Below are 27,652 nucleotides of genomic sequence, written 5' to 3' on the forward strand. Positions count from 1 at the left end.
AACGGGAACCCGGGGAGCACGGACACGGGGAACAGGGCCACAGCCAGGCCGCAGCCACAGCAGCGGCTCGATGCCCTCTCCCGTGCCCAGCACCTCCTGGGCACGGCCATGGGACGGACACTGGGCAGGGGTTCCACTGGTCCCAAATCCTGAGGGATCCCCATCCAAGCCCAGAGCAGGATCCCGGCTCCCTGCTGCCCTTTTGGGGTAGCATCTTTCTCTCGCAGAGGCAGGAGAGGGATCTCCATCCCCTGGGCACATCCCAGGCCCCCCAGCCTTTGCCCGGGAGCAGTGGCACAGCAGTGCTGGCAGCAGCCCAGAAGCCACCAAGGACCCTGTGCTGTCCCCGCAGTGCGCTGCTCCCACCGTCACCCTCAGCTCCACAGAGCTCACCCCCCTCCCCACAAAGGTTCTGTGAGTTAAAAGAAGAAAATCAAAGAAAACTTGAAATTTCATCTGCTGGTGCAAAAGGAAATTCCAAGAGTGAGACTGGGAAGAAACTAACAAGTTTGGAATTAAAACATCCAGGCAGCAGCGTGCAAAATGTAGAAAACTACTCGTGTCCCTGAACTCAAGGGAAATCACTCCCTAGGCACTGAGAGACCTCAGGGATTGGGCTGGGACAGGGGAGAAGACACAGAGCAGAACATCTTCACGTTCTCAGGGAAGCAGGAGGCTCCCAGCTCCAGCCTGACCGGACAGGAGCCTGGGACTGTGACAAAGGCCCCAGGGCTGGGAGCTGTCGGAGCCCAGGCTGGGGCTGGGGTCTCTCAGGTCACAGACAGTCCTGATGGAGTAACTCCAGACAACAATCCTTCCTAAAAATGCAGCCAGCCAGGGCACTCCAGGCAGCAACAACCACTTTAATGCTTTCCCTGATGAACACCAGACAACCCTGTCAGCAGGGCCTGTTTTGCAACAGCCACGAGGATGAAAGAGCTTTTCCTGAGGATTCCCAACAAACACACCTGCTTTTGCTGGATTTCCAAGAGCACCTCTGCAGTTCAGAACATCTTCCCATGTGTGCTCAGAGTCACTCTCTGCACAGTTGTTTCTATGTCCCACTGCTCAGCTCTTTTTGCCTCAACTTCTGCTTGGGAAAAACTTGCTGTAAAAGCTGGACATAAATTATTGACCAGGGAGAAGGAGGCTCTTGTCCTGTACCACTCCACAGCTCTAATGAGCTTCATGTGTGCCAAAACACCCCCGGAGCCTGACACATTGTACACACACAGCAGCACGTTGTGGGCAGTTTATTCCAGCCAGGGCTGTTTGTGTGTTGTGTTCAAAGGTTACACAAGAGCTGCAGCAGCCCAGCTCAGCCCCACAGGGGTGTCCCCATGCTGAGGGCACAGCCCTGCCCTCCTGCCATGGCACAGAGCACAGCCAGAAGTGGCTTACATGGGACTTTCCAGCCATTGGAATACGTTCCCTGCCCCTGTGCACAAGAAACTTCCACAGCAGATCACTTACCCAACTCCTAATCACCACCACCCCGCTAGGAATCAACTCTGAAATCCTGAGGAGCTCTCCTTCCTGCAGGATAAAGCTCAAAGAGCTCACATAGCCATCCCTTAAACTCGGGGTAGCAGCAGTAGCACAGCAATTCCCTGCTCAGCACCTTTGATTCTGGAGCTGAGAAGGCAAAAGCTCTTGTGTCCAAAAGAAGCCTCTGGAGCCCTCCCGTTCCACATGGAGGGGGTTCACACTGGTCTCAGGCGTGGTTCCTCCTCCTCCTCGTGGCTCGGTGGCTGGGGAGGGGTTTCCTCCTCCCTGGTGTCCTGCTTGTCCCTCTCAGCCTGCAGCCAGCTCTGAGGAGCAATCATCTTCTTGGGCCCGTGGGGTGGGGGCCCGATCAGCGCCTCGATGTCATCGTAATTGATCACCTCCTTCTCCAGGAGGGCATTGGACAGCTGCAAAAGGGAAGGAGGCAAAATGAGGGATGGAGCCCCCAGAGAGAGCAGAGACCTGCTTCTCTGAGCTGGTCTGAGCTGTCAGCTCAACTCAGGCCCCAGCACCTGCAGCCCCCCAGGAGCAGAGCTGGCTGTGCCACCACAGATGGGGTGACCCCCAGTTCTCCAGGCTCCAGCACCGTTCCCAAGGGCACGTTTGGCCAGGAACACACAATGTGACTGCAGGCAACAAAGCAAGCCCTTGGGAATGATTTGCAATGAGAGCTCCAGGAACAATGAGAGAAGTGTCCCTCCTGCCACTGTCACTGCACCTGTGGCCCTGCCCAAGGGCCAAAGCAGCAGCATGGAGACCTCTGGCAGACCCAGAGCCTTCCCTGCACACACAGAGCTAACAAAGAGCTGCCTGTTCCTGCAGGCAGGGGCTGGAGGTCAGCACAAGTTCCTCTCCAGAAGAGTGGAATTCTCTGGCCCCTCTGGCAGCAGCACCACCCCTCTGGAGCAGCAGGTGGCTGTCCAGAGTGGAACTGCTCGATCCTGCTGACGAGATGTGACACGCTGGCCTGGCAACTGAAACACTGACTCTGGAGATACTTTGGCTGCACTTTAAAGTTTTTCTGTGCTGAGCCTCTAGCAAACATCTGGCTGCTGTTACATGGCAGCAGCAGGACAGAGGAGCCTGCAGAGACACCCCTGAGGATCCCTGCTCCAGAGCTGCCAGGGCACTGTCCTGGGGACAGCAGCGTGTCCCAGCTCTCTCCTTACCACGCACTGGAGGCCTGACACTGTGTAGCTGAAGGGGTTGTTGTTGTTGTTTGTTTAAAAAGAGGATTTAAGGAAAAGAATTGCTTGATTTGCAAAACAGGCAACATTCAGTTGACCCCTGGTCATTTTGGAAGTCTCAGACTGGAATTCTGAAGGGAAGTCCGGAAGATGCAGAGGGTGCTGTGGCCCAAGCTTGGGTCAGCACCGGGCACAGAGCTCCTGGCACAGGTGGGGATGTGCCAGGGTGTGTGGCTGGTTTGGGACTGTCAGGACACAAAGGGGAGAAGGCAAAGCTCTGTCTCTGCAACAAGGATTCTTTGGTGTATCAGACATCAAGGAGGTGAAAACTGCCTAAAGTTACCAGAAAGCAGGAACCAGCCCCCATCAGACAAGGCACCAAATTCCTGCACCAAGGCCAGACACTGTCCACCTGATTACTGGCTTGGCTTCCCAAAACCAGTCACTGTCAGCTCTCCAGAAAATTGCACTGCCAAGAGGCAAGCAGAGAAGTGCAGGTGAAGGACACAAATTCCAGCTTTGATCATTTCCACAGAGCACTCCTCCTCCTCTATCTACCCTGCAAACACCAGCTGGTGTGAGGAGGCAGACTACTCACTGCTGGGAAAGGCACACACATTCCTCCCGTGCCTGCTCTCAATCTGGGGGATACACAGTAAACAGTCACTCGTTCCCAACACTCCCACCACAAGACTTTCTAGGAGAGAGACAACACTGCAACAGCTGAGCTACAGAGCACAGAAAGCAGCAAAACCACCAGTTAAAAACACCCAAACCACCCAACAAACCCCCACACAATTCAGCTCACGGTTTGCAGCTTGTCCCGGTTCTCCAGCAAGAGCTTTTCTGTGCGCCTGTAAGCCTGAGCCACCAGGGTTTTGGCTTCCTTGAAGAAACAAGAAGAGGGAGTTGGGGTGTAGGTGGCAACAAACACAAAGTGTGGCTAAACAAGGAGAGCGCTGAGGGATGGAATCTGCAAACTGAGCCAGGCAGAATGTGGTTCCCATCCACAGAAACTATGGATAAACTGGTTGGAAAAAGGCCCAAGGAGTGCTGGTGATAAGGGGCAATGAAGTCTTGCCCTAGCACAGCTCGATGGGAAATGCAGATTAAGGCTGTCCAGGAGCTAAAGGTGCAGCTCAGCACAAATTCCAAGCAAGCACAGCCATGGTGTTTCTGAAATAGAGCTTTTTTTTTTCCAGCTTTTTGACTTTTGAACCAAAGCAGTATGTTTTTCCAGCAATGAAGCCAAATTTCCTGTCAAAACAGGGTGATTTGCAGTCAGTTTGACCATCTAACCATTGGTTAGATCTGGTCTAGGAAGCGCACATATCGACTGTGTGCAGCTGTGACTTTAAGACACAGGTTTCTTGCCATCTCAGCCCTGCACAGCACAGGCTGCTGGGCCAAACGCAGCCAGGTGGGATTCTGCCTGTTCCTGCTGCCTCACTGCACAGCCCTGACACAGTCATGGAACAGGTCACTGCTCACTCACTGGCCGACAACAAAATGCAAATTGTTCAGGTGCAAACCACTTGGCATTTTTCAGTGAAGTGCAGAAAGCAAAGAACAAGAAGAAACCCTTAGCCCAGGGTGGCCTTACGTGGTCCATCATCTGCAGCAGGCCCTGGCTGAAGGGGCGCCGGCCGATGCCAGGGGCACTCTCGGGGTCGGGGAAGGAGATCTGCCCGATGCTGGGCACCATCCCATACTGCTTCACCATGGCATAGGCAATCTTGGTCACCTTCTTCAGGTCATCCTGTGCTCCTGGGCAGGAAAGACACACACACTGCCGGCCAGCTCTCAGCTCAGTGCAGGAAGAGCACATCCTGCACAAACACATGTCCTACCAGTGGAGAGAGCAGAGGACCCACTGCAGCCCATGGGCAAGGACACTCAACCCCCAATGAGGGACCTTCCTGCAGGTCCCAAAAGTGACATAGTGACCCTTCTGTGGCCAGCTCACCTGAGTCCCTTCCAACCCAAACTATTCTGTGATCCTATTTGGACTTAACTAGTTGGAAACAGCAAAGAAAGTTCTAGGTCTTCTCAAGAGCCTCACCAGTAAGTGCAACTGTGGCCTTAGGCTTTGGGACAAATCTGAGACAAGACAGTGACAACCAGCCTGAGACCTCCATCTTGCAAGTGTCAAACCACACCATGTGACATTTCTTCTTGCCAGCACAGGAAACCTCCGTCCCTTGCTCAGATCCCCTTGGACCTCCACCATGCCAGGCTCTGGCTCCTCACCTGTGGTGACCTTGTTGAAGGTGATGGCCTCGGCCACTCTGCCCCCCAGGGCCATGCACATCCTCTCCAGCAGCTGCTCCTTGGTGAACAGGTACTGCTCCCGGGGCAGGATCTGCGCGAATCCCAGAGCCGCGTTTGTCCGAGGGGCTATGGACACCTGCAACACAGAGCAGCTCCCTCAGCTCAGAGAACTGCAGAGCTCTCCCTACAGCATCACAGGGAGGGCAGCAAGAGGCCTCTGCATTCCCAGTGAAGTTTGTCCACAGCCATGGACAAGCTGGCCTCCAGAGACATGGGCAAGGACAGCAGCGTGTCCTCATTCCTGCACCGAGGGCCCTGCCTTCACACACAAACACACTTCCTGCTCAGGAAATCATCCTTAACAGCAAGTCACACAAATCCTGAAATTTAGGAGTTACTTTGGAGTGTATAGGCCACACAGAGTTCACTGATTCTGCTCCAGAATCCCTGAGACTACCTGCAGAAAGACAGGAGCCTTCAGAAAAATAACAGCCATTTTCCTCACCCACTAAATGAGAGTAATTAACACCAGTTCTGCTTACACAATGGGTCATTCAGAGTGAATGTGCTACTGGTAACCGGCCAAGGAGCTGTCACCCTTGTCATTTCACTCCCCACCTCCCCGCAGTGTCCCTGCTTTTGGAGATGTGCACAGATGACATCCCAGGGTGCCAAAGAGGCCTTTCCCTGCAGAGAAGGGCTTCGGGCAGACAACCTCCCAGTCTGGAAAATACATCTCTCCATCAGTATCAGAGCAACTCCTGCAGGGGCTTCACTGCCTGCAACGTGCTGGGAAAGGGATCACATTTGGATGTGTGTACACACGGAGCAGCCTGGAAGTGCGTGACTGAGCAGCAGCACCAGGAGACTCAGTTGCTGGTAATTTTTAATTGCAAGGCTTCTCCTATAGCTGTTAATCAGCTTTCCACCAGCACTGTCATCAATGGAGCCTAATAATGGATTACTCTACAGCATAAATAAGGGACATGGTTTATATAATCACAGAATCATTAAGGCTGGAAATGTCCTCCATGACCATCAAGCCCAACCTTCAACCAAATCCCACCAGCCCACTGAACCACACTGTGAAGTGCCACATCCACTTGTTTTTGAACACTTCCAGGGACAGTGACTCCACCACCTCCCTGGAGAACGTGTTCCAATGCTTAACCAACCTTTCAGTGAAGAATTTATTCCTAATATCCAGCCTGAACCTCTCCTAGTTTAGTAGTGGGCTGGGCAGTGCTGAGTAGTTGCACTCAATGCCCTGAGAGGTCCTTTCCAAGGAACATGATTCTGTGATTCTGTGTTTGCCATTTACTTTTCTGCAGTAGCACAGCCCCAAGCTCACAGAGCTGAGCAGAGCTGCACACAAATACCACAGAGCAATCCTGGACAGGGAAGCCCCTGGGACTGCCCTCCCTGGAGGTGGAGGTACCTTCATGACAGCCTCGGTGTGCTCCAGCAGCCACCCAACCAGGGCATGCCCGGATTCATGGAATGCCACCACCTTCCTCTCTTCTGGTGACAAGATCTTACTTCTTTTGGCAGTGCCTGTGGGAACACACACCAGGCTTTGGTAAGTTATCAACAGGTGCAACCAGTGGGGCATAACCTGGTCCAGCCCAGGGCACAGCCCGTGGCTGAACCGTTTGTGCTGACTCTGGAGAGGGGGAGGCAGCAAAACCCCTTTAGCCAAAATGTTTGGAAAAGGTGCTCCCCGGCCCCGAGGTGCAAAGCAATCCGTGCCTGGGATTACTTGAAAACCCTGACAGAAACTTTTCCCACTTCTCCTTACAACAGACTTAATCATTACACAAATACTTTGACATTTGATTTGATCACAGCTCAAGAACCTTGTTCCCACGGTTGGATCTGTAAAAAGACAGCTTACTTTTTTTTTGGTGTGGAAAAAATCTGAAAACAACACAAAAAAATCGCAAACAGCAAAACCCAAAATGAGAGTAGCTAGAGTTTCACACTCATTTTGCTGTTTTCAGTCCCTCAGGCAGAACAAGAGAGAAGAAAGATGTTGAATCATATATATGAGGTCCCAGTTGAGAAAATTGTGCATTAAGAGTGTTCAAATCAGCTGAAGTCCAGGAGTAGATACAGAAATCCTTCTCCAGAGCCTGGAAATGTCTCTGATTACACATGGCATGCTCTGTATGAGCTTATTCCCAGGCTCCTGAGAACCAGCAAATGAAGCCGTAACTCACACTTAACCCTTCCTCCAGGAAGGTGATTTTCCAAACTTGGCAGAGCAAGTTCAAAAAAGATTAAAAAAAAAAAGGAATGGCAGTAAAACTTCTAGCACATAGGAAGAATAAGTACAGAACACACAGTGTGTCAGGCACTAATTACAGATCAGAATGTTGCATGCAAAAATGTCCCAGGATTTGCAGGCCAGAGTCCCCACACAGAGCCCAGGGCAGCAGAGGGGAGAGCAGCCAGTCAGAACCAATATTGCACCAAGCTTGCTTCATGTCTTGGAAAACAACATTCTATTAATGTGAACTTTTAAACCAAGTCAAGGGTTTTATTAAACAAGGAAACCACAAAATTAGCATGGCAGATCTTGTAAAATTACTGCTCAGGGATCCTGGAAACTGCTGTGCCCCACCAGGCAAAATGGAACAGCAGATTAATTGCAACTGCCTTGATTTTCATCAGTCAGAGCCTTACCCTGCCCCCAGCAGAGTGTGATCATGACCCTGTATGGCTATTTCCACAGAAAGATGTATGTATTCTCTATAAATATATGTATATATATATATATACACACACACACACACATACATACACAGAGACCCTTAAAAAAATCCCTGCCAGCCCACTGAGGGAGGGACTGTGCTCTTCACAACAGCACACAGTGTGCCTACCAAGATTATTTCTTTTCCTACATAATCTCCAGGCACGAAAGTCCCCCGAAAGCCTGTAGTTATCACACTCATGACACAAGCCACCCAGGACACAACTCTGGTGCATCTCTGCTGGCCTTACACAAACCCCACCAAGAAAACAGGCTCCATCTTCTAAAGCCAAGCCCTAAAAGCCCCTGTGTGTCTCAGCAGGTTTCTACCCTCACTCCCAGGAGACCTGACTGACTGCTTTCTGTTCCCAAACTAAAAACACAATGGGAACTACCACAGAGAAAAGTTCTTGCTCCTCCCTTACAGCAACACAAAGCTTTAAGGCTGACAGGGCCTCTGGACTTGCAGAGCTCCCTTTTGATTCCACCCCACTCTTATTAAAACCAGAAGCTCCTAATGGAAAGTAAAGTAATATCTTCTTTCTTTCAAGAAAAGCTTTTATAGGAACTGAAATGCCCTCTGGATTGTGAAACCCAGAAGCATTCCTATGACATGGAAAGGGTACATTTAATACAGGGGCCTGGGGGTTGTTTGGGGTCTTTTAGAATCTGTCTACAAAAAATTGCCAGTCCTGCTAATATGAGAGAATCTGATTAAGCAACAAAAAGACTCTCCGTGGTTTCCTACACACACCAGAGCCTGAGTGAGGCCAGGCAGCTTTAACTGCCAAAGCTCATGTCCTGCCATGCCCCACCACATGGATCCCGGAGATCCCTTCTGCTGCCAGCCTCCCCAGCCTTCCCTGCTTTTTGCTTTATCTTCCCAGTCTGGGGAACTAAAGCAAGGCTCAGAAAGGAAAGGCAAGTGAGTCTCTATAAGTCTGGTGCTTGTGCTCCTGCAGATGGGAAAGCAGAACACACCTTTACAAGAGCATGTGGTGCCAGGACAAGGGGGAATGGTTTCAAACTGAAAAAGAGGAGGTTTAGCTGGAATATCAGGGGAAAAAAAATCTTCCCTGTGAGGGTGGAGAGGCCCTGGAAGGGGCTGCCCAGAGCAGCTGTGGCTGCTCCATCTCTGGAAGCGTCCAAGGCTAAGCTGGATGGAGCTTGTGGCACCCTGGGATAGTGGAGGGTGGCCCTGCCCATGGCAGGGGGTGGAATATAGACTTTAAAGTCCCTTCCCACCCAAACCAGTCCAGGATTCTGTGATCTTTGCTGCAGCTGATGAGAATTTCTGTGTTACAACTACAGTTGTCCCCCTGTCCACTCTTGGGAGCTCCTGAGTACAGTTTGGGATTTGTGTTTTTAACCAAAGCACTCCAAGGGTTTTGTTTTTCTGCGACAGGTGAAGCTGTGAGGAATTTTCTCAATCATCTTATTTAAAATGAGGACTTCTCTGAGCATTTTCTGATAAAGCAAACACTCAGGACCTAATTCCAGGATCAGGAAGTAACTGACCCAGTACAAACATCCTGTTCCACACGTTCCACTCTAAAGGCAGAGTGCCAGTCTGTGTGCCCAGGCTCCTGCTGGGAATGGAGCCTGGAAGCAGTTCAGTGTCTGATTATGAGAGCCACAGCTTGGCTCCAGGGCAGTTCAGCCCAAAACCCACCAGATCCAAATCCCTCAGGTGAAATCTAGAGTCCTGGGAACTCTTTTCCCCTCCCTACAATACACAGGGAAATCTCCAGAGGTTCCTCTCCTGGCAGTGGCACAAGCAGCAGGGAAAGGCCACAGGATGTTCTCAGAGGGAGAACAGTGCTCCACTGTCTTGCAGTTTATTCTGCCAATTCATCAAAGCCTGGGCTTGGAGGTCAGAAAGAAAAATCTCTAATTTCTTGCTGGTGAGGATGCAGAGACTATTTGCTATTGATATTTATGTAGCAGGTGTCCAGAGTAGCAACAAAAATTCAGAGATATTGTCACCCTTCTTGTTAAAAAAAAAAACAAAACAACAAACAACAACCCACAACCCCCCCAACCTTCTAAACTGAAAAAGCAACAGGGATTCGAATTTTCCTCCTCATTATTTTGTCAGTGGCCATTTCCCCTAAGCTATGGGTTTAGACTCCTGCAGATTCAGGAGGATGGAGCCATTTGGGGTCTTCTTCAGAGAACTTTCTTTGACTGTCATTGGAGACCTTCAGGCCAGAGCACAGTCTGGACCCATCTGGGTCTTTCTGGGATATAACCCCCTCACCTGAGCAGAACAGACCCTGAGGCAACATCAGGAAATGCTGCAGCACTGGCACAGGTGCCCAGAGCAGCCCCTGGATCCCTGGCAGTGCCCAAGGCCAGGCTGGATGGGGCTGGGAGCACCCTGGGATAATGGAAAGTGTCCCTGCCATGGCAGGGGTGGCACTGGATGTGCTGTAAGGTCCCTCCCAACCCAAACCAGCCCATAATTCCATGGAATGGCTGCAGCTCTCACCTGCAATGACTCTCTCCACGGCGTACTCGAAGTTGAAGGTGTCAATGGATTTGTGCCCCTCCCTGGCAGCGTGAAGAGCAGCTTCATTGCAGATGTTTGCTATGTCAGCTCCTGCAGACACGAGTTCACAAGAGTTACACTGGGTCTGAATGGGACACAGAACTCAGAGGAGGAATGGGCACAAACAAATGTGGAGAAGGACCTAAGGAAGCCAAACACCCTGTGCTCTTTGTTCCTTGGAAACAGAGAGCAGCCCCAGCCCATGGTGTTGATGTTGGATTTGAATAATACAACTGCTTTGGCAGGGAACGCTGATACCACACAGAGCTCAGCAATCCAGGAGCAGGCTGAGGCCAAGGCTGGCTCCCAGGGACAGGGCTGCTGTGGGCAGTGGGCTGGCACAGGCTGCTGCTCTGCTCGACCTCGGAGAGCAGAGAGGGAACATCTGTTCCCAGTTTGTGTGGGTGGGTGATGGTGGCGGGGGGCTGCTGAGAACAGACACGGAGAGGCAGCATGCTGGGGCCTGGGAGAGGGGAAACCCAAAAGGATATTCCAGGAACTCCACATAAACAGGAACTCTGGAGCCCCTTGCTCAGCACTGTTTCAAGCTCCCAGGGACCCACCCTGGAAGCAGGCTCGATGCAGGAGCCAGGAAGAGCTGTCCAATTTCTACTCTGATCAGCAAAATAATTCCTACTTGTTCCTTCCATCACTTTCCTGGTAACATAAATCAATTTAACAATCTCTCCTCTGAAGTGCAGCACCTCATCCTCAACAGCTTTGAGAGGAGCATGACTGGTTCCTTCCCTTAGGAGTCAGGCACCTGGGCATTGTAAAAGCATGTTTCCAATACCTCCCCACCCTGCTAGTCCTATATATTTCAGAACATTGAAAATAGTCATGAATAACTGCTCATCAGAGCTCACCAGGAAGCTGGTCAGGTTCCTACTATTTTTTTTTCTGTTTTCCACAGAAATGGAGAAAAAAGCCCTTTTTGACCAAAACTCCCTGTTAGACCCCTAGCACCCAGGGAGTGGAGTAGGAGCAGCCCAAGGACACGTTGTGGAGCAGGAGCACCCAAGGACGCATCATACCACTGAATCCTGGGGTCAGCTCTGCCAGGTGCTGCGAGTAGAAACTGCCGTCCTGGATCAGCTTGAGGCCCTTCAGGTGGTGCTCAAAGATCTCCTTTCTCTCCTGTAAAGAACACCCAGCACCTGAGCCCGGCCAGGGGTCACAACGGGGCCCTGCTGTCATGGCAGGGAGCAGGGTGGTGGCACTGCCGGCAGAGGGGACAGCGACAGTGCCAGCAGAGGGCAGGGCTCTCCTTGCAGAGTTCCAGTGCTCCAGCAGCCCCGATAAACACCCAGCTCTCAAATTCCCAACAGATGCACGAGGCTCTCCCTGAGTCACAGCTTTCTCTCTCAGGGCCACTCTCCCCTCCTCACTCTCACTCTGATCTCTCTTAACTTCTCCCCCACCATATAAGCCCTCACAGGAAGGAGCTCTGACTGCCTCGACCTGCTCCTGCACAAAGCACAAACTGCAGAGCCCATCGAGCAGCTCCTCAGCCTGCACCCATTTCCCAGATGGAGGTGGGGGTGACATGCTGCTGGCGAGCAGCCACCAGTGACTCATTCAGCTGGTCCAGGAGATCCTGACTCAAACAATGGGCTCAGTTGCCAGGGTTTTTCCCCTTCCTCCTTCAGGGCAGCTGCACAGTTCATGCTTCCGGGGCCAGATTCTATCAGGCATTTAAGGTATTTTCACTGAAAACTCTGCAGAGGACAGTGAAGCACAGATGGGAGAGGAAGAGCCTGTGCTGGCACAGCACACAGATCCTCACTGCAGCTGAGCCTATTCCCAGAACTCTGCTACAAATGTCAACACAGCAGACATGGAAGACTCTTGTAAATGGATTTAAAAAGCATTCAGAAGGAGAAAGTCACTTAACAGGCTGCCTAAAGGAAAATGAGGAGCCTTACAAGGATAGGGAGGGCAATAAACCTACAGAACAAATAGTGCTCAAGGCACATGACAATTTAAGCTCTCACACCAGCCAATTGCCAATTAGGTGCTTCCCAATTTCTTGAAGAGAAGACACAAACATAACTCTGCATCTGCATGGAAAAGGAACCTCACAGAAGAATTCACTGCCAAGGTCTACCAGAGCAGAGACCTCCACACCAGTGAGCTGTCACTTCAGAGGAACAGGCATCAGCACCACAAATCCTTCATTCAGAACACAGAGGCTCCACATCTCCATCTCCTCCAAGCTCAGCCCAGTGAGACCAGCAGGGTCTGGGACACCTCAGTCACAGGAAGGAAAGGCAGCTGGTGGAACATACCTGCAGCGTGGGGAGATCAATGAAGATGTGCCTGTCCAGCCTCCCAGGTCTCATCAGGGCGTTGTCCAGGACATCAGCACGGTTGGTGGATGCCAGCACTATGACGTGATCCGTGGTCCCCATTCCTGCCAAAAACAGGACCAGGGTGGGAGGTTTGCTCCACCTCAGTCTGCACTGCAGGCACACGGTGGGCTGGAGGCAGGGGATGGAGTACACAGCTTTACACAAAGCCAGAGGATGTGCACAGCACCCTTTGGGGATGCTGAGGCTGAGTGTCCCCTGCAGCTTGGAGCAAAGTCAGGAAGGAACCTCCCAGGTGACCCAGGCCAGTCTCTGGTTATCATGGATACTCTGAAATCCCCTTTTCATTTACTTAATAAGTCTTAAACCAAGACTTCTTTTTCTCCTTCCTATTGCCACACTTGGAAATTGCTCCAACTAGAACCCAGAACAGAATCTCTGTTTTGATGAGTTCACAGATGCCTTCTCACCCCCAGGATAAGCCAGTTCCTGAGCCTTTAGCTCCCGACTGTACAAGCAACATTTCCTAGCTGAAACAGCCTTTTCCACAAGTTTCCATGGAAAGCCCTTTCAGTTTTTATTTATTTCAGCCTTCAGTCACACACAGGCCACCAGAGGAAGGACAGGCTTTCCTCTGAGCTGCTCAGAGAGAGGACAGCTTTGCCACCCAACAAGGACCATGTTACAGCACGAGTTGTTCTTTGCCTCCTCACCTCTTACAGGCACTGTGCAGGGCCCTGCACAGATCAGCCCTGCAGAACCCACACCAGACACAAAACACAACCCAAGAGCTTTGCACTGATTATCAGCACGGAATTTGGCCAAGCCAGTAGGAGCAGCCTCAATGGAGGCATCAAAGACAGACAGGACTTCCTGGGGAAGGGAAGGCAGGGCACTAGCAGCTGCAGGAGGGCAAAGAGGAGCAGACTTTGTGCTGCCTGGGTGAGGAGCCAGAGCTCCCATTGAATCACTGCCCCACACAGTTATTTATTGCAATCCCCCAGGTGCCTGCAGGCCCCTGGGCATGAGTCACCTGCTTCCAGCACATTCCCCAGCCCTGGCACACAGCAGCCTTCCCAGGGAAAGGACACCACAGTCCCATGTGCTTCCCTGTGCCAAGTCCCACGCTGTGGAGAGGCAGCTCCGTGCAGACGTAAGCTGGGCCAGTTTCAGCTCTCAGCTCCAGCAGAAGAGCTGCCAAATGTGTCAGCGCGCGAGAGCTCAGCACAGATCAAGGTTCCAGGTGAGGCAGGGGACTGGCTGTGCCAGCCTGTGCTGCAGCAGACCTGGTGCTCCCTCTCTGCAGGCTCCTGCCTAAATAAGCTGCCGGAGAGGATGAAGCCCAGCATCCTTCAGGCGTGTATCACACTGCACTCTGGAGTGGGATAAACAAGCAGAGACTGGCAGGCACTCCAGGAATGGCAGGATTAGATGGCACAGTGCATTATCTGCCTTGCAGCTGGGAAGACTCTCTTAAAATAGGTCTGACTATTAGAACAAATAAAAAACCAGAAGCACTGAGAGCATCCTGCTCACATCAGCTTCTGCCCCACTTGCTTAATGCAACACCACCTGGCATGTCACAGGCAAAGATCAGCCAAAGGAACAGACTACAAAAACAACACCTCATCACATCAACAAATGAGAGACAGCTCTGAAAATGCAGCCTGAAAAAAAGAGTTCCTGCAAGGGTCACAAAATGAACTACTCCAGAAAGGAAAGGGGAAAAAGGGTCTACTCGGCAAGTGCCCTGCTCCCCACTGAGCAGCACACTGCTTGGTGGGCATCTCACCTGCAGGGTTACACTGCGTCAGCCTCCAAAAGCCTTTGGACATCTCCTGGGAGCAGTGGCACTGGAATGGGGCCCCTTCCTGAAGGAAGCCTCAGGGCTGCACATGGCACAGCTCAGGACTTGTCTGAGGTTCCAGGAGAAGAGCTGCTACCAAAAGCCATGCTGCATTTCCATTCACAAACCCCCAGCTCAGGCCAGGACTGCCAAAGCTCCTCTCAAAGCATGCAGAACAGAGGAGAGATTTGGGTCACATTCCTCTTCCGCTTGTCTGTGGTTTGAGAGGGAAGATTCACTATTCAAAGCGGGCACCTGCTCCGGCAGAGCTGGGCTTTGTGCGTCACTCCCTGCGCTCACAAACAGCTTTTGTGGAGAGGCTCCCTCGGCCCCTCCTCTTCTCCCACCAGGGCTGGTGCTTCCCCAACTCACAGCAAACTGTCAGAGGGAAGGAACCCGAGGCTGCTCAGGGAACATCCTCTGATATCTCCAAAATGTTCACACCAATGTGACTGAACCCCAGCCTGCACTCACCCCGTGCAGCTCATGGTGCACTCAGCTCCCTGCAGAGCTCTGATCCTCCTTTCCTCCCTCTCCTTTCCCTCCAAGAAATCTCATTCAATCACAGAAATCCAACGATCAGTGATGACTCACTGATCTTCTTTTGTGCATTTTTTTCTCCAGTTAACACCCATCTCGGGTCTATGGTATTGTCTTGCCTTCAGCCCTCAGTTTAAGCTCAACCAGAGCTCTCAACCTTCATCTCAAGGCTTCCTTACAAACACTCACCACTCCTGGGGCAGAACTGCTCCCCTCCTAAACAGGTCATTCTCCATCAACCTGGGAACTGTTTTGCTGTGCTGCACGTGGAGCATCAGTGTTGTTTTAGGTGACACACTCACTCCGTTAGGTAACACTCCAGTGACACGTGCCAGGATCCCTGCTGATCCCATGTTCCCAGCACCAGGCTGACATCCTTGCCAGCTGTCTCCTGTTTGACACTCTCAACTCCTTGCACCGTTTTTTTTAGTGTGTGTTTGATAAAGCACTGAGCAAAATGAAGGACTCTGTACATGATCTGTGCGAGACACGAATAAAGAATGAGATAATATAGATTTAAAAATAAACCAGGCAGCACACTGCAAACAAGGGACTTATAAAGTACACACTGAGGATAATATTTACCTTCTAAACTCACTTTCCAGTTGAGCTGAACCCTTATTTCTGCACTGAGACTCACCAGGAAAACACTCTGGAAACCACACCTAATTTTTACAGACTGATGGAAATCAGACATTTTCATTTTTAGGATAGAGATGTGGAATGTACTGACTATATATTCCTGAACAGACACGCAGGCTTCCATTTATTTCAGAGGCCAGCTCACCCTAAAACTGTTAGGGGAGAAAAGGACCCACCCAAGCCAGGACTGCTGGGCTGTGTTAGCACTGGCCTTTCCTGTCAGGATCATCTACTTCACTGGAAACACTCAGTACAGAGCCAGCAGTTGGAACATGGGGCTGGGGATGTTTTTGGTGCATGATGGCTTCTAGTTTTTCATATGAAGAGTGTGATGAGACAACATGACAGTCAAGCTATGAGTCACAGTTACAGTGAAGGGAAAACTGAAACAAACTCTTCCTCATGGGCAGGTAGTTGGTTATTCCTCACCCTGCAACAGTAAGATTTAGTAACAGAAATATATTGCAAGTTGGGTCAGTGCTGCAGGCTTGGACAGAGACAGCACTAAGGACTGCCAAAGGATCATTCTTTGTGTGAAGGTGTCTGAGCAAAGGGCCAATTCCAGGTGCACAACAGCCAGAAACCAAACCCAAGTGTGGTCTCAAACCAGGACTTTGCAAAGCTTATCTCCCTCATCTCAGAGATCCTGTGGTCAAGACAGACAACACAAACGTAAGGCAGTGGACAGGAGAATTGATATATTACTTCACTTCTGTCCCTTTAGGACAGCTGAACTATAAACTCTGACAGGCTTTAAACCACTACCTGTCTCAGACTGGATACAAGTATCCAACAACATGAAATGGCCAGCTGGACTGAAACTCCAGGGGCTTGAAGTTTACTGGATTTAGGGACTAGTGATGGGGTACATGGGCTCAGACTGGTTCAGACCTCAGCAAGACAACACTGCAGAGGCCAGGCAAGTTCAAGCAGGACAAAGATGAACAGGCCAACAGCTGGACCTCTGAGAAGAGAAGGGCAGGGAGAAACACTGACCATCCATCTCCACCAGCAGCTGGTTTAAGGTCTGCTCCTCCTCAGCGTTGGCAAAGCCAGACACGTTGGTGGAGCGCTTCTTGCCCACGGCGTCGATCTCGTCGATGTAGACGATGCAGGGAGCGCGAGCCTGCGCCTCCCGGAACAGGCTCCGCACACGAGCAGCTCCCAGGCCTGCAGGGAGGGAAAAACTGTGAGCCTGATAGCTAAAGCTGGTAGCAAAGCTGGAGAGCAGCACTGCTGGCCCTCAATGACACACCTGACACCACACAAAGCCTCCCAGAACTCGTGTTTAGTCCTTAGGCTCAGTGTGTCCTAGGGCTGGGTTTAACTGGGCTCCTAAACCTGCAGAGACTCCTACAGCTGCTGCAAGAGGAGCTTTGCTCATAGCTCCCAACATGGCCTCCTGCTCCTCCCACGGCTCAGAGCAGAAATAGTCAACATTTTCCTGCATACTGACCCTCATCGGGTCTCAAGAGATCTGTGAGGAAGGAAGAAAAGGAGAAGGATGGAAATCCCAAGGCACAGAGAGGCCCTACTTTCCCCATCTGCATTTCCATACAAGGAAGGAAGCCTCAGTCAAGGGCTTTAATAATAGGTACAGGGAAGCCAGAGAGGATGCTTGCAGGTGAAGGACCACAGCTGCACTCTGTCAGAAAGCAGCAACCAGAAATGCACTTCAGATACTACATAATTAAGGAACTTCATCACTGAAAGCCTTTTATATCTTCAGACTAAGTATCCAACTCATCCTCTCCATGCCAAGCCCTGTCCTTTGCAGGAAGCCCAGCCAGCTCCCTCCAACTCCACAACAGACAAAGAGAGCACCTCACCTCCAATCACCTCCACAAACTCGGAGCCTGCCATGGCCAAAAACGGCACCTGGGCCTCTGTAGCCACGGCCTTGGCCAGCAAAGTCTTCCCACAGCCTGGTGGGCCCAGCAACAAGGCACCCTTGGGCACTTTGGCCCCGAGCTGGAGGTAGCGATCAGGATTCTGCAAGGACAGCACAGCTCGGTCAGAGCCACAGATCACACCACGCACCTGCACCACAGTGGGGCTTCCCAGAGCTTCCCCAGAATGTTCTCAGCCTGGGCAACTCTGAGCTGCCAACAGGAGCAACTCCATCTGCATTCCCATTGTGGAACTGGAGATACAGAGCTTGTTTCAACAGAGGCTGTCCAGAACCATGAAGGATGAAGAGCAGAGCATCCCCACACCCAGGTCACCCCTCTATCCCAGGAGGAGGGCAGCAAATATTTGTTTTGTTCTACTTTTACATACCTTTAAATAGTCCACAAATTCCTTGACTTCCATTTTTGCCTCATGCATTCCTGCTACATCCTTGAAGCCAATCCCTTTTCCAGATTTCCCATCCACAATGGTGAAACGAGCCATCTTCAGCTGGTTCTGGGGAAGGCAGAACAAGGACCAAACAACTCTGAACAAGGCAACAGTCTGGAAAGGCTGTTTGCTACATTTTGGGAAGCAGCCCAGCCCAGGGAGACAGCCCAGATGTCCCTACCAAACACCACTAAAGACCCCACCAAAGCACTGGTGTTTAACGGATTTTTGCTCCGGAGAAAGTTCCCAGATGGATGGTTGACTCAAACTTTATTTATCCACATGTTGGGAAGAGACAGAATAAACTTGCAGTCATAATCCCAAAACAATCCAGTTCAAACTCCATGTAGACCAGGCAGGGATGATTATTAAAAACATGCAGATGTCCAAAACCTGATTTGGGATCTCCTCCCTGATTTCTAAATGCTCTGATCCTTAATACACATGGGACAGTCATTGTTCCAAGGAATATGTGTTGATAGCAAATAACTGTCAATGGTAAATAATTGCCAGAACTTGTGAAAGCACAGACACTTTGCACAATCTTTGATGTTGCTGCTGGTTTCTGCTGGAAACACCCCAGGCCAAAACTACAGGTTCTTAAAACTGAACAGCCACCACGTTTCCATCTCCTGATGCATGTGAAGCCACAACGAGAGTCAAAACAAGAATTCAGTTAAACATCCCACTCATAACTGCTCAGCATGTTCTACTCAAGCAGCTACTCATGAGGTTTTTTTCTTTCAGAAGAAAGTTTATGGCTTCTGAGGCCTCAGAAACATCCAAAGGAAGAGTTAAACTCAGGGCCTGGCTGTCCCCACTTAGGCAAGGACACAATCAAGTCCTCAAGGCCTCATTACTCAACACTTCTTTAAAATATTCCTTTTCTCTGAGCAGCTGCATCCTTTTGTTCAAAGAGAATCTCAAAGCCAAAAGAGAACTGCGGAGGAGACTGAGTGGGAAATCCAACAAGGGACTGAATTCACTGTGTTTTCATCCCAATCCCTACGGTCAGGGACAGAGCACCCTGGGCTGATTCCTACAGCTTCATCAGCTGATCCAGGCCGGGGTGGGAGAGGGGAGGAGGAGGACGTTTGCCTGGTGTTGCAAGCAAGGCATGCGGCAGGAGCAGAACAGGCCAACACATAATGAACTCCAGAATCTGAACATATTTTATAAATTGAGAACTCATTTTGCAGAAAGCAGCAATTCCTACTTCTGGCTGTATGGGAGGCATGTTGGCAGGGCCCAGTGAAAAACACCATCTGCAGCTGCAGCTCATTAGCAAGCTTTGAAAACAGCAAACTGGACTGAAATTCCCTGAGCTCAGCCCTTCCTGCCATCGGGAAGGGAAGAGACCTCGGCTAAGGCCAGTTAAGGTACCAGCCAGGGAGATGATCAGAACAGGATGCAAGGTGTGGCAAGGCTGGAGAGTCCTTGGCACCGGTTCATCCTCATCCTGCACCGACTTTGCTGGGAGAAGGGGAGGAGATAACCCAGTAGAAGCCAAGACTCCCCACAGGCTGCAAAACATGCCCAAAGCCCAGGCTACTCACAAAGGCATTGAAGCCTCCAGCCCTGCTCGCCACCCTGAAGAGGCGGAAGATGCTCCACAGCATGGACACGGCCACCAGTGTCACTATCAGGGAAAGGACATCACTGAAAGGACAAAGACAAGCACAAACTGAAGCATTCAGCTTCACCTGGTCAATATGACCCGACATGACTACTTTTAAAGGACATTTAGGCTACAGTGCAAACGAACAGGCGTGATTAAGAACATGGAACTTTCACAGGTTTTTTACAGATATATAAAACCTCTAACCCCAACCATTACATAACCTAAGAAGTTAAGCAGAGGACACTGGCAAACATTGCCTACAGCTGTGGAAGAAATTCGACCTCACCATCCACTTCAGAGGCATTTCTGCTTCTAAAACAAGCAGGACTTCCAGGCACTCAGATCACACGTGGAGCAGAATCCACTGGGGTTGGCAGTGCCTCCAAAGGGAGCTCACTGCAGAGGACAGGGTCTGGTAACAATAGGGATTCCAACTCTCCTAATCCTGGCAGAAATCACTGTGTGGGTCTCCCATTAAGAGACTGCTTGATCCTACTTAGTCAAATTTCTCAGGAGTCCTTTATGCCAGAAAAAAACAGTGCTCCAGCACCAACATTGTCAGTTTTCTAAATCCTTTGGAACACTCACTGCATTAGAGGGGAGATGGGGAGCTGCCATGACACCCCAGGTCTAACACAGTTACAGGACAAACATGCTGAGGACAAATACCCTGTGAGCTCTAAACAAAGGATGCTCCCAAGAGCAGGAAAGATGATCCCATGCCAGATGACAGGCTGAGATTGGTGGGCCCCTGTTCTGCTCCACATGCCTGAGGAACCATCCGGCCTCGTCACACTTTTGCGCTTATCTTTACACCACGAATGTGTGTTGCACCTCTCACAGAGGGATGATTTACTGAAGCAAGGGACCAGCAGGAGCTCTATACCCAGCTGCATTTGTTTCTGCTCAGTGAGAGATCCAACACTGAAACCTGAAAGTCACCTTCAGTTTGTCTGCTCTGCAAACAGGATTAATTCTGAAACACCCTGAGCGCCCACAGCGTGGAACGACCTGAGCCCTGCAAAGGCTCTGCACCTCACAGGCTTCAGCTCCAGACTGAGACCAAATCCTCCAGACATTCATCAGGTCTTCTGAGAGACTTAACAGCCCATCCCAGCTCTTAAAAAATGGTTTAAAATCTCTTTTGAGGAGCAGGGGAAACAGCTTGCGTTGGGGGCTGATTGTCTGTTCAGTCCTCTCTTCCTGTTACACGTAAGTCTGAAAAAATTGGCAAGTTCTGAATTTGAACTGAAGGTCTCATACTGCATGATTAGTTAAAAAAGCTTATCTTCATATATTCAACTACATATTAAAAGTATCCAAATGTTGATTAGAGGACAAAATCCAGCCCAGGTATCCATTCAGACAGAAACTTCACGTTTTTACAAGGTGTCTGGGAGGAGGAATTACACACACTGGCCATCTCCAGTGGGAAAATCAAAGCATTATAAGGAGGAAGGAAGGCTTAGTGCATCCCCAGCCTTCTCCACAGCCCAGGCTGTAACATCATTTGCTGCCAAGATTTCTATCACACTCTGCACTTGGATAGTTGATTATGAGAACAAAAAGTGCTCAGCTGAGCAAGAACTCGGTGACCCTGACCTGAAACATTTTCGCCTGTTGCACGTTGCAATTACAGAATTCTTAAGACCCTCACTTTTCAAACATTAATGTACATCTAAAGCACCTTATCTTCCAGAAACATTCATTCAATGCTCCAAATCCAAGCTCACATTTCTCTTCTGTATTTAGATAACATTTAGCCGAAAGTCACTTTTTTCCAAGCAAAGGATGCTATCATCAATACAAGAGCAACAGTAAGAACAAATTTATATCATACTTTCCATAAAAGCCAGGGTGTTTGTAGGAAATGGGGATTCTGTCTTTCTCATCAATATTCAGCTCATCCTCCACAGCTCTGAGCTTCTCTTCGAATTTGTCGATGTTTGCCACGCGCATGGTGTAGAGCAGGGTCACGTTCTGGGGACAGGCAAGCCACAGCAGCAGGGAAATGTTATTTATTACATATCAATATCTACAAGGAGCAGAGGGGCACAGCATGGACAGGTCAGGAAAAAATTAGCCTCATGCTACACCCTTTGATCCTGCATCAACGAATTCGGGAGCACATGACTGACACCAGGGCTCTGAGCGAATTTAGGAACCCTCTGGTCTTAGGTAAAAAGGCTGATGGAGCTTGACAGAACACTCATGACTGAAACTCAAACAGCAGAAAACTTTTGAAACAAAATCCACTCTTAAGAGTTTACAATCTCCTGGATACCTTCTCCCATATCAGACCGAGCTGGTAGAAGAAAATTGAGTTTCTCCAGCTTTTCAGACATACACAAGATTTTTTTTCCCCCTAGGCCACTATTAATTATTATTGCAATTCAAACTGGAAGTCTTCGTTTCCAGTTGCTTGAAGCCCCCTGAACTTCAAATACAAGAAAGAAAAGAGCTAAAGCAAGTTTACCAGCTGGAGTTTCACTGACCACTAATTCAGTCACCTTCAGCAGTATCTAAGCTCATTCCCAGCTGTAGGGAGTCACTCACAACTTGTCCGTGTGGAGTTCCACCTGGGTGCAGATAAATCTCCACGATGTCACTCTCAGGCACCACCTCGATCCTCTGCACCTCCCCCTTGGCCAGCATCTCATTCACAAAGTAGTTCCAGGAGATGTTGGTCCCCTCCCTGTTCTCGCCGATCATGAAGCGAAGCATCAGCACCACGAAGGTGAGGATCAGCAGCGCCCGCAAACGCTCCAGGTGCATCTGGTTTTCCCTCCTCCTGCGTTTCTCCTCCTCTTTAGGAAAAAAAGATACCAGAGGAAAAAGGATTAGTGTGTAATTGTGGAGTTTTCTGACCCGAAAGGCTAATTAAATGGCCAAGATTAACACAATGGTACATTTGAGGGGGATTTTGTGCTGCATGTTTGGTTTCCCCTGAAGGACTGGGCTCCCATGGTCCTAGTGTACCAAACCCACTAAAATCCCACCAAATATCATTCTAGGCTAAAATGAGACACCCTCTTGCCTGGCCCCATTGGGACAGAGGTCAAATAAAGCCACAGGATCCTTGCTGCTAAAAATCAAACTGCAGAATGACTACAACTCACTTTATATACAACATGGCTCCAGAGTGGAAAATATTGGGAGTACTCCCAGTGTCTCTGGCAAATCCCACAGCACATTATTGTTTCTAGGTGAGCTCTGATCTCCTGGCACCTGCACCACAACTCCAGCAATGCTTCCACTACCTCAGTAAATACCTGCATTTGCAGAGAATAGGAGACAGCCCAGAACACAAATACACTGCAAATCCATCTGCCTTAACCAAATTCCCTGGATTTTCTCCCATACAACTCACCTCATGTTTCAGAGGGTTTGATAACTTGCCCACATTAAGATCTGTATCCAAGAGGGATTCCTATGCTGGATGTGCTTTCCCACACTTTTATAGTACTACAGCCACACTGAAGCAATGACACATGGAAAAGGGATGTTTTACTTCAACTATTTGCCATCAAATATTTTTTCCAGTCTCACAACACTTTTTTTTTTTGGCACCGTACAGGCAAATTTACAATTCTGTGGGCTGTAAAGGGCTGTCACAGCACAGTTCAATGTCAGCTGCTGGTCAGTGTTCGAGTTGTTCAAATGACAACAAATATCTCCTCCTCTTTCCAGTCACATGTGAGTGTTCCCAATATATAATTTAGCACTTGCTCTTGATACACAATTTAACAGCAACAGCACCATGGCACACATAAATACCCTTCCACACCTAGAAATAAATTCATTCTGTGCCACTGGGCTCTAATGCACCAGTGCTGCAGCCCAGATTTGATTTATTTGCAAATTCATAACAAATGTCCTGACACCAGCATTTATCACCGGTCACCAATTAGGCCCTACGCACGCTGCAACAAAACCCAGGGACAAACATATGACCCAGGCAGCTGCTAAAAAAAGTCCTCTGTCCTTCAGAGTCACAGCCTCATTTTTCACTGCTTCCCAGCCCTGCTCCACTCTGAACAGGAAAGGCTTGTTCCTAAATAGAAACAATGCAGCTTGGCAGAGAAGTCATCATTTCAGAGGGCCGTGACAAGCTCAGGCTCCGTGTCCAGCCCATCCGCTTTGTTCTCTCCTGCCATCCCCTCACCAAGTGTTATCTGCTGCATCCAGCTTTGTTACACTCAGGAATTCATCCCAAGGCTGCAGGATGACATCCACTACAGTCTTATTAGGGAAAATTAAAGTCCATGATAGAAGACTTAAGTCTGCACAACATCCTGGAAAGCTGAGCAGGTTCTACATAAAAAGATTTTACAGAGAAAAGAAACTACTTAAGGAAAGTGAATGCTGACAGGAAAAGTCCATCTATGGTTGTGCACGTTCCTTGGAGGTGTCAGAGTCAGCTCCTGCTAGGACGCTTTCCTCTATTCCATTTCAGAGCAAGTGGAGGCCTATAACCTGCTCTAAACACACACAGTCAGGGGTGTGATCACAAAAAACATCACCCAGGGGAAAGCTGCCCATGAGACATCCTGACACAACTTCCCCATTTCCAGGAATAAGATCTTTCTAGGACCTTTATCCTGCAGCTGAATAATTTCAGGAGAGAACCCCATTTCTAGAAAGTTGCAAGGCAACAGCAAGCTTTCCTCTAGTCTCATTTAATCAAGTACAAACCCCATCTATTTCTCAGCTGCGGTGAGGCGTGACTGTCTGTACAGCACAACATCCACCCTGCACCACAAGCCACCCCACAGCACTCGGAAACCAGTCCCAGGGACTGATGTGACACTTGCAAGCAGCAGCTGTGGGAATACTTCCAGCTTCTGAGTCTCCACCAAGCAATGATTTGCCATTAACCCCAAATGTGAACTCTCTGATTAAAATCTTTGCAAGGGCTGCAGTGACAGTTTGAAGAGTTCTGTGCAATAATTACAGCAGAGACAAGTGTTCCCCTGGAGACACGGGGCAGCAGTCCCCTCCCAAAGCCAGGCTGTCCATTAATCACAGGAGGAGAGGCCACGGAGCACAGCGTGCTGCTGGATACTGATGTGAACAGCTACAGCACTTCCAGGGGCCTGCTCAGTCATCCCCTGGCCTCACACACCAATTCCACACTCCAATCCTTCCCAGGACTCTGAGACCTGCACTCACCCCCCAATGAACCCTTCATCCCAGTTATCACGAAGGAAAAACCACTGCTCTGGCCATAAGGACACTGCAGTGACATCAGCCAGGCTGTCAGCAGCAGCTGACCTCTGACTTCAAAAGCAGAAAATCCAAAAGGATTCCAATATTAAGCACAACAAAGCAAAATCCATTTGATGATACCCAGGTAAAGGTTTAGAAGATAAATTATAAAATTATATTACAGTCTGTAATGACATTAAGTGCCTCCCAACTTGCAGTACAAAGTTCTGGAGGCATGGCAGGGAGCTGGATGATTTTATGGGGCCTTCCAACCTAAGCCACTCTGTGACTGACAGGTTAAAACTAATTTTCAAAAAATTCTTTACATGTCTGGGGCTTAGGAGAGTAAGACATGGAAAAAAACAGTATCTAAAAAGACTTATTTAAAGAAGAAAAAACCAAGAAAAATTAGCAACACTGCCAAGAGCTCTTTAAGGAATTTATATCCAAGTTCTGTGATTCACTAGAAGTAGGGATATCTTCATATTGAAGGTAAGTGAAATATAAGCAAATAAAACTAAATCCAGCTTAAATTACTGGGTTTAGTTAATACAAATTTATTAAGTCAAAATACTGTACAACAAAATCTCCCAAAAAAACCCCAGGTAATATTACTGTCCCTGTTCATAAAGGGGCAATGCCAAGGCAAACAGCAGTGGGGAGATTTGCACAGGAAGCAAAGTGGCCCACAAAGAGTCACTTCCATGATCTTTCACCCCCTGATTAGATATTAGGGGAAATTCCTTCCTGGCAGGGTGGGCAGGCCCTGGCACAGGTGCCCAGAGCAGCTGTGGCTGCTCCTGGATCCCTGCAAGTGCCCAAGGCCTGGGACAGTGGAAGGTGTCCCTGCCATGGCAGGGTGGCACTGGATGGGCTTTAAGGTCCTTCCAACCCAAAGCACTCCAGGATTTCTCTCATCTGTTATTTTCCAGTCCATCACCTAAACCAAAACACTCCTTCCAGCTTGCTCTTAGCCCCAGGTTTGCACAGGGGGAAGGTGCAGGTACAGGGAAGCAGGAAGGAGGATTTTCCTCCCTGTGTTTCAGTAGATCCCAGATTTTTTGGCACACACGTACCATCCTCCTCCTGTGGAGATTTCTTCTTGAATCCTCCATTCTTCTGGCTACTCCCCTGAGAGCTGGATGTAGCAAACCAGGAGGTGCTGCCTGCAGGCAAGCAGAGGTCAGAGATTGTTTTGATGGCACAAGGGAAATAATTTGGAGGAATTTCTATAGTACTGAACCATGGACACAATTCCCAAGGCACAGCCATTGCTAACACTGGGGAGGGCAGTTAGGAACAGCCTCATACTTGGGATTGGAAATGCTTATTCAAGGAAATATAGGTAATGAAATTAAATCATGCTGGAGAATACTCCAATAAAAGCCAAAAAGGGCTACAAACACAAAGTCTAACGACCCCAGTACTTCTTTAATCCCCTGAGCTCCTCATGGGAAGGTGCCACTGTTCATTCCTGGCACCAAACAGAACCCTGGATCCCTGCAAACACCCCCAGCTCCCCCATTCAGGAACAGAACACCTTTGCTGCACCTTCAGGAGTGCAGGGGGAAGGCGAGGAAAGGTCAGTTCTCTTATGAAATCAGACCTTTTCCCTCCCTGCTCCTCGGGACTCACCCAGGAGATTCCAAAGTCTGACTGGATCCCGGATTATGAGTTGCTTTGTCAGGACTCCGCCGAGACCTTGACGTGGTAGGGAAAGTGTCGGTGCCAGGAGGCTCTGAGGAAGGAGAGAAAGAAACACAAGACAACAATTGGAACAGTAATGTGGCTGCTGAAGCTTTGTGTGCCTCCCTAAGACTCGGACTCCTGAGCAGGGAGATGCTGTGGGTGAGTGTCAGGACGGCAGCTGGGAGCCCTGGATGGGATTCCTGGTTGGGCACTTCCCACCTGACTTGGGAAATATTTATAACCCAGAGCAACAAAAGCACAAGTAGAAATAGACAACCCATGCTCAAAACACTTAATAGTTCATATTTTTCCTCTCTGTGTCTGGGTTTTTTTTTTGTTCTAAAGTCATGTTGGAAAGCAGTTCTTAGAATGTAAAACCCCTGAATCCCTGGAAGTGTCCAAGGCTAGGCTGGACAGAGCTTGGAGCAACCTGGGATAGTGGAAGGTGTCCCTGCCCATGGCAGAGGTTAAGAATAAAATCCCTTCCCAAACAAATTATTCCATTATTTCCACGGTGTTTCCCAAGTCAGCGCCCAACAGCGCTGACAGGACAGACCTTCGGGACGGCACAACCACAGGTCCCTCCCGAGCAGCCCGAACGCCCCTCTCTCCCCCGTTCTTCTCCTCCCCCAGTGTTCGGTGAGGCCCCGCCACCGCCCCGTTACCTGCAGGCCGCGAACCCCGCCGAGGGCACAGCCGCGGGGCCGGGCCCAGGCGGCGGCGGGCGGCCGCCAGAAGGCGCAGCGGCCGCGGAGAAGCCCCATCCGCAGCAGCAGCGCCATATCCGCCGCTCCCGTTTCCCGGAGGCCTCAGAGGCCGCGGCGGCGGGACGAGCCCGGACCGGGCCGCGGCGGCTCCGCCGTTACCAGAACCGCGGCCTCGGCAGCGCCGGAAGCGCCCGCTGAGGGCCGGGCGGCCATCTTGGAAGCGGGGGCGCGCGCCGCGCTGCCAGGCCTCAAGATGGCGGCGGCGGCGCGCGGGGGCTGCCGGGAGGGGTCGCGCCGTTCCCGCGGTAACGGGGGGGGGCCGGTGTGAGGGGCCGCGAACGGCCTGAGGGCCCGGCCCCTCCCGCCGCTCCTCCGGCGGGCTCTGCGCTGCAGGCAAGCCCCAAACTAGGGCCGACCCGCTCACATCTCATAGAACAGACGGTTCCCCACCAACCCCGGCTTTCTCCGGGCTCTCCAGCGGGA

At 50.2% G+C, this 27,652-nt stretch overlaps 1 protein-coding gene across 1 annotated transcript; it reads right to left on the reverse strand.

Moving 5' to 3' along the window:
* Nucleotides 1-843: 843 nt before the first annotated feature.
* SPG7 (SPG7 matrix AAA peptidase subunit, paraplegin) lies at nucleotides 844-27,652 on the reverse strand. Its single transcript, XM_030956189.1, has 17 exons — nucleotides 27,128-27,652; nucleotides 26,409-26,511; nucleotides 25,850-25,939; nucleotides 22,122-22,372; nucleotides 21,406-21,545; nucleotides 19,501-19,603; nucleotides 17,885-18,010; nucleotides 17,434-17,596; nucleotides 16,601-16,774; nucleotides 12,556-12,680; nucleotides 11,302-11,404; nucleotides 10,208-10,318; nucleotides 6,403-6,518; nucleotides 4,944-5,100; nucleotides 4,297-4,460; nucleotides 3,502-3,579; nucleotides 844-1,913 (listed from the first exon to the last, which is right to left on the reverse strand). Exons 1-17 carry the CDS (start codon nucleotides 27,242-27,244, stop codon nucleotides 1,704-1,706), a joined length of 2,331 nt encoding a protein of 776 aa, XP_030812049.1. The 5' UTR covers nucleotides 27,245-27,652; the 3' UTR covers nucleotides 844-1,703.

The sequence above is a fragment of the Camarhynchus parvulus genome, chromosome 11 (genome assembly GCF_901933205.1).
Source record: "Camarhynchus parvulus chromosome 11, STF_HiC, whole genome shotgun sequence".
Classification (NCBI taxonomy): Eukaryota; Metazoa; Chordata; class Aves; order Passeriformes; family Thraupidae; genus Camarhynchus; species Camarhynchus parvulus.